This window comes from Tachysurus fulvidraco, chromosome 5 (genome assembly GCF_022655615.1).
Source record: "Tachysurus fulvidraco isolate hzauxx_2018 chromosome 5, HZAU_PFXX_2.0, whole genome shotgun sequence".
Classification (NCBI taxonomy): domain Eukaryota; kingdom Metazoa; phylum Chordata; class Actinopteri; order Siluriformes; family Bagridae; genus Tachysurus; species Tachysurus fulvidraco.
In genome coordinates this window covers 6,100,465-6,107,964 of record NC_062522.1, presented here as the reverse complement: position 1 = coordinate 6,107,964, position 7,500 = coordinate 6,100,465, and the positions used below count along the sequence as shown (strand labels likewise).

Genomic DNA, 7,500 nt, shown 5'->3' with positions numbered 1-7,500 from the left:
GCAAACCAAAAATGCGTCTGCGTCGGATTTCACAAGTCGGCAGTTATGACGCATATTTTGAGCGACAAAAATTAAACACGGTTTATTTTAATTTTACAAGAGCATCATAATCTTAGAATTTAGAATTACTTTTTATTTTAAACTAACTAACTAAAATAAAATAAATTTGAATTAAAATTTTATTTTCCAAATCTACAGGGAGCCGCAGCAGAGGGATGAAAGAGCCACTGGCGGCTCCGGAGCCGTGGGTTGCCGACCCCTGGTCTAGGATTAATAGTTACATATGTGTGAAGGCTAAACAGCTGTCTGTGTGTGTGTGTGTGTGTGTGTGTGTGTGTGTGTGTGTGTGTGTGTGTGTGTGTGCTGCCTTCACCCATCTTGATGGTAGGTGTGGTTAGAGTTGGAGGGTGTTTATAGTGGTAGGTGTGGTTAGAGTTGGAGGGTGTTTATAGTGGTAGCAGGAGGTAATTAATTTCTTATCTCTGGTCGTCCCTGGTTACAATATTAATGGCTCTGTGACAAGACAAAGAATAAAGATTTTGTAAACTGAGTCTTTTAGTTATTTACTTTATTCTGTGTCTCACTCAGTCTGGCTGACCCCCTCCCCCCTCCCCCTCCCCCTGTTCCAATAGTGACAGAAGAAATCTGAGCAAACACACTGCATGAGATCAAAGGTCTACTAGCAGTCAAAACACACACACACACACACACACACACACACACACACACACACACACACACACACACACTGTTTGGAGGCTAACTATCTCTATCTCTCTCTCTAATCACCTGTCTCTTTCTCCCTACCCCTGCCTCTCTTTTTGTCCATGAGGCACTTCCGTGTGTGTGTGTGTGTTTTTGTCCTATGTCATCTTTCTGCACTCAAACACGGTCTCTCCTTCGCTTGTAGTTAAAGCTGTGGGTTAAACTAGACTGAGAGGAACCTGACCACCCTGATTCCGCATGGGTTAATGTCAGAGACGAGAACTCATGACTAAAGTGTTAAAGTAACGTGCACACACACACGCACACAGCACTATAACAGACACCTGTGTGTTCAGTATTTTTCCTGCCAGACTCCTGCGCTTTGCTATTAAATATTAAACTCTGCTTAAAGGGTAATTTTATGTTTATGACCTTTACGACTCGAGGGGGGGAGTAGGACCATGCAAAAGGCGAAAACAAAAGGGACAGAAATGTCGACCTCCAGGAGCACCTGCTCATATCAGCGTGAAGGCATTTGCTTGTTTCCACGATAAAGACTGGGCTGTTCCGGAAAGGCACCGATCCTATTTTTAAGCGACTATTCACATCTAAACACTGAACCTCCTCTTCGACTCAAGTCCGTTCGTGTTGTCGTGTCGTGCCAGTCAACGTCAGGACGTTAGATACGGTGTAGAGGTCGAATCCATTCTGAAACGATTCAAAGCTTCAGACTGGACATCAAGGTAGACATCAACATCCTCCCTCCATGCCTCGTGTCATCCGAATTTAAATTGTCCTCCGAGTTCCAGGAAGTACGATAACTCCATGACGGTCTCAACAAGAATGCTGGACTAAACCATCGCTTGAACTGAACCGAGGAGTCGTTTACAAAATGACGAATTAATCGTTTGTGCTGTAGATACGAGTCAAATCAGGAGTCGCTAGTTAACTAGTTAGCATTACGCCACCGGACAACTTCTATATCCGGCAAAGATGGTCGTTAGTAAGAGCATATGTGTTAAAAAAAAAAAAAAAAAAAAAAAAAAGCAACAAAGATGGCAAACCATCACTTGAACTGAGGAGTCATTTACAAAATGACAAATTGACTCCTCCCTATCAAACCAAATGACTTGTGTGATGTAGTGTACTTTATATGCATTTGGGTTCACCCCTTCTGTTCCATGGTTTAATGTAAAAATAAAGAAACAAACAAACAAACAAATAAAAGAAGTGTTCCCTCTCTCAGTGAGCACAGGCATCAACCTGCTGGTTTTTCTGAACTCCGTGTGTGTGTGTGTGTGTGTGTGTATGTGTAAGACATCATATCTAACACGTGAACTTGAATACAGAAGTGTGCGATCCGAAACCGCGATATATGAAAACGTCCTCGAGTGTCGTTCTATGACGATCAGAACAAATCTCTTTAACTTACTCACTGCGTGAAGGACAAACCCTCGGTCTGTCTCTCTTTTTCTCTCTGGCTTACTCACACTCACACACACAGAGCAGAGAGAGAGAACAATCTCTAGTTTCTCTAGTTCCTCATAAACACAGAGAGCCAAACCCCTGACAATTGCTCCTTCTCTAAAGAGTCTAGCGTGAATTAATAGCCCAGACGCCGCACTAGCCATCCGTCGGGTTTGAATGTTTGTACGCGCTGAGACACGAGACGGTATTCGTACCTGTGCTGGATTTTATAAGCTGCTGAATATTGAATGTATTTATTTTGTGTTAGTATTAATCAGTAGTGCATTTTGACAACAAAGGGGGGACTTTTTTTAGTCCGCATTTTCTATCCCGGATTTTTGCTGTTTGTCTCTAGTCTCTAAAATCCCAATTCAAAAACCACAGGGGGGGTGTAAACTTCTGCACAGGGGTCAATATTTTCCTACTCCTGAGTAAACATGGCATTCATGAGGGCCGACGAACTGAGCCGGAGGACACGAGCTCGCTACACTCTCTAAAGTAGACTGCGAACGAGTGTTACAAGGGCACATGGAAATGAGTGCACTGATGCTTCATAACCTACACTGTGATCATTAGGACTACATAAACACTTTATGCTCACTAGACGGATGTGACATCATAATTATTGTACAACCGATTCATAGTGCACTAGATAGGGTGTAAAAATACTAGGCATGGTCAATGTGCAGCGACGTGTATGTAAACAGAAGAGATTGCGCATATATTCGGAATTCCTATTTTTTCCAAAAGTATGTGCACCCCCACGCGTAGCCCGACCCGCATGTGGTTTATACACGGCATGTCCGACGCTACAGACGTGAAACGACGCTTTGGACAGACAGACATTTTTACCTTGTTGCAGTACAACAGCCAGACCTCATACAGTCTCTCGTTCGATGCCATTCTGCACGCTGGAGTGTGAGGGCGATGCTGGCATGCAGGCACCAATATTCAGATGGTTACCCAGGAGTCAGCAGTGTGGCTTGCACATCATGAGATGGTACGTCTGTGCATTAAAAGCCCATCTCTCTCTCTCTCTCTCTCTCTCTCTCTCTCTCTGTGTGTGTGGTTGATGAGTGAACGACCCAGTGTAGAGATGAGAAATCCTCTCAGATTGTCAGCGTGTACCGCTCCATGGGGAGCGAAGAGGGATGTCACGAGTCGCCAGTCACCACGTCTATCTTCCACTTCACCTGAGACAGTAAAAGACAGGAGGTTAAAGGTTCACATTACAAATCTGTTTAAACAAGTCAGAATTCTGAAAGAGAGATAAATATGCATCCATCCATCCGCTGTACAGCGCATGTACATGTGTGTTAGTTTTATTTAGCAGTTTAGGCTTAAGGGCCATGTTCAGGGGCCCAGCAGTGGCAGCTTGATGGTTCTGGGATTTGAACTCAGAACCTTTTGGTCAGTAGTCCAACACCTTAACCACAGAGCTACCATTTCCCACACTGGATTGGGCACAAACCCAACAAAGGGCAACGGTCTCACACACACACACATCCGTTCACACACTATTGACAATTTAGATTGCACATTCCACACACACACACACACACACACACAGAGTCTTTACTTCTAACACCCAATACCAGAGTCAAACGTGTTAACCATTAAGCCCCAGTGAAAACGTTTCCATTCCCACATGACCCGAGTGTGTCGAATGGCATGGATATTTGCTGCCGTGTTCTATGTAGAAACCTACACGAGCGTTGTGAGCACAACCGGTATGGACACGCCTGAGCACACTGAGAGGAACACGCACTTCCTGCACACACCAATCTGAGAATGTAAAGAAGATCCTGCATGATGGTGAGGAGCAGCATCTCTCTAGCGGGGTCTCTCAGACAGTACAGCTGGTCTGATCTCTAGGATGTTTTTTGTTGTTACACATGAATATTGATACTGAACTGAAGAAACTACTGACCGATCAGCAGACACGTTAGGGATCGCTGTGTTTATGCTGAAGTGTGTGTGTGTGTGTGTGTGTGTGTGTGTGTGTGTGTGTTACATCCTCCTGCCCTCTCTAACGAAGCTGCAGTTCAAAACATAAAGATGTTTATCAGGTTTTTTCCAGAAACCCAGAAGTTCGTCCTCTCAATATTAAACACACCCTGATTATCGTTACCGCTCGCTGTATGTTCATTAAAACAACAATAATTAGTAAACCGGGTTGCCATCATGTAGTACCACTTCATACTTGGAGCTGAGCGTGACTTCTGGTGACGTGAGCGACGTCGACCGAGAGTGGGCGTGTCCTGATCGGCTGAGAAATGTTGAACTTCCTGCGTATACCGAGTGACTTGGTGACTCTCTACCAATGGGAGTAAAGCTAACAGAGATGACTGGATCATCCTCTGGTGAAGAAAACCGAACCTCATCTCCAGAACGTTCCGTTTCGATGGCAAGGAAACTGAAGCGGAATGCTGGCCGGCCCCACCCTCTGAGAAACATTGTAACCGTGGCAACCAGGAGTAGGATTTTCATGAACAATCCTGGAGAGTGCAGTGTTTCGCAATCCGAAGCTTCTGTCACACCCTGGACAGGGGCAGGAGGCACTTTTATACGGTCTGCATCCCAAAGATCAGGACGAAACCCAGGGAGTCGAGTTTACACGAGCCTGAAGGATGACTTTCCGCCGCTCTATTTTGTATACATCTTCGAATGGCATAGTTTCCTAATGATGAAGCCCAAACCTGCCTAACAGCAGCTCTTCTAATAAGGATCCAAACAATGGGGTTTGTAATAAAGATGCAATTAAGACATAATGTCATATTACTGCATTCCTCTGCCATGACGAGCAGAACGTCCGGTTCAGAACGTCTCCACTGATGTGTGAGGAGCTACGTATTACATATGTACTGTGTGTGAGAGTGTGTGAGAGATTTCAACATCTTCAACAGCGTTACGTTACCCACAGTAGTGACGTTACCCACAATGCCATCTGTCTAACTACTGACAGTGCAGCAGAATTCCCCTTGTGTCATCACATTAAAAAGAGAGAGAGACAGACAGAGAGAGAGACAGAGACAGAGAGAGAGACAGAGAGAGAGAGACACACACAGAGAGAGAGAGAGAGAGAGAGAGAGAGAGAGACATGAGAGAGACAGAGAGAGACAGAGAGACACGAGAGAGACACAGAGAGAGACACAGAGAGAGAGAGACTCAGAGAGACAGAGGGACACGGAGAGACAGAGAGAGAGACTGAGAGAGAGAGAAAGAGAGAGAGAGACACATAGAGAGAGAGATAGAGAGAGACAGAAGGAGAGACACAGAGAGACACACACACAGAGAGAGAGAACCAGAGAGAGAGATAGAGAGAGAGACAGAAAGAGAGACACAGAGAGAGAGACACACAGAGAGACAGAAAGAGAGAGACAGAAAGAGAGACACAAAGAGAGAGACAGAGAGAGACACAGAGAGAGACACAGAGAGAGAGACACAGAGACACACAAAGAGACAAAAAGAGAGACACAGAGAGAGAGACACACACAGAGAGACACAGAGAGAGATAGAGAGAGAGACACAGAGACACACAAAGAGACAGAAAGAGACAAAGAGAGAGACACACACACAGAGAGACACAGAGAGAGAGACACACAGAGAGACACACAGAGAGAGACAGAAAGAGAGAGAGAGATGCAGCATCGCTTTAGTCTTTCATCACGTCCAGCTCTCATCTCTTCGTCCGTATGCTCAGGTCGAGCAAATTAACTCCCAGCGCTTGCATGTAAACACTGACGTCATTACTGTGGTACAGAGACTGCTAACTAGTCAAAGCAGAGACTCTGCTGTAACCTGTGTCATACAGCTGCAGTGCATTCTGGGACAAAAAGCCCAGCATTTGAGCCAAGTTCACTACGTCTACACTAGAGTTCTTATTAATAATAAAGTGATGTATTTTTCTCTTATTAAACCCGGTTGTGACATCCACACAGCACTCAGCTGCTAGATCCTGACAGGAATAACGACAACATGACAAAAACAAAAACACACCACAAATCATTCAACACAACATGCAGATGTAAAGGAGGATTTTCCCATGAACAGGCATCCTGTGTTAGGAATCCTTTTAACTTCAGAAAAAGCTTGGACAGGACGTTCATCCTAATATCAGCCTTGAATAAAGGATCATCGAGAGACATCTGGTATCCCAATGTGACCGATCTCTCTCTCTATAAATAAATAAATAAATAAATAAATAAATAAATAAATAAATAATGTCAGTTTATTTAAATAAAAGAATAAAAAAATAAAGTCACTTTTTATTCGGTTTATAAAACACGAGCTATAATTATCAGATTTGATATTTTTGAGCACTGCATGAGTCTCACTGACGTGTCGACGCTGCCAGAACCACTGGAAACTATGTCCTGAAACCAGCAGGAGCTGCGTGGTGAAGAAAGTCAGAAAGGGCAACGGGGGCAGTTCAGCACACTTTGTTTCCACGGGGTGTTTTTTCATTAGACGTTACTATAAACGCTCAGTTGTTGGTGGAAGTGGTCACGGTCTGACACAAGATCAGCTCGCTGCTGACGTTTTCAAAATAATTGTCAGACAACATTTCCGTGTGTTTTCTGACTCAGCGACCCTTTTCCTGTGAGCTACTGATTAAAAAACACAAGCCCCTGTGTACAGCTCTGTAATATCCACTCAGTTTCCTCTACATCACTGTGTGCTTTACTGTTTAAACTCATGTGCAGCTGGAATCTAATTTCCCTCAGGATCAATAAAGTCTATCCAGATAGTCCTGTCTGTCTGTCTGTCTGTCTGTCTGCCAGCCACTTTATCTGCTACCTGTGGGTCTGTCATTCTGTCTATAGATTGCTCTGTCTGTCTGTCTGTATCTGTTTATCTGACCTGCTATCACTGTTTGTTGATCTGTCTGTGTCTGTCTGCTAATCTGTCTGTCTGTATGCCAATCTGTCTGGCAATCTGTCTGTCTGTATGTGAGTCAATATGCCTGCCTATCTATCTATCTATCTATCTGTCTGTCTGTCTGTCTGTCTGTCAGTCTGTCAGTCTGTGTCTGTCAGTCTGTGTCTGTCAGTCTGTGTCTGTCAGTCTGTGTCTGTCAGTCTGTGTCTGTCAGTCTGTGTCTGTCAGTCTATCTGTCTGTCTATCTGCCGATCCATCCATCCATCCATCCATCCATCTGTCAATCTATCTGTCCATCCATCCATCCATCTATCCGTCCATCCATCCATCCATCTCCCATCTGCCAAACTATTAATCTATCTGTTAAATTATCTATCTATCTATCCGTCTATCTCTGTTAACCTTTCAGCCAATCATTCTATCTGTCTATCTCTCTGCTTCTCTGTC

At 44.3% G+C, this 7,500-nt stretch overlaps 1 protein-coding gene across 2 annotated transcripts in view; it reads right to left on the bottom strand.

Moving 5' to 3' along the window:
* The window catches only part of nbeal1 (neurobeachin-like 1), a 62,607-nt gene that overhangs the window by 53,281 nt on the left and 1,826 nt on the right, over positions 1-7,500 (bottom strand). For both annotated transcript variants that reach the window (XM_047813396.1, XM_027143327.2), the window contains exon 2: positions 3,025-3,365. In XM_047813396.1, the coding sequence (XP_047669352.1) occupies positions 3,025-3,075 (51 nt within the window). In that variant the 5' untranslated portion in view covers positions 3,076-3,365. The remainder of the gene's footprint in view (positions 1-3,024; positions 3,366-7,500) is intronic.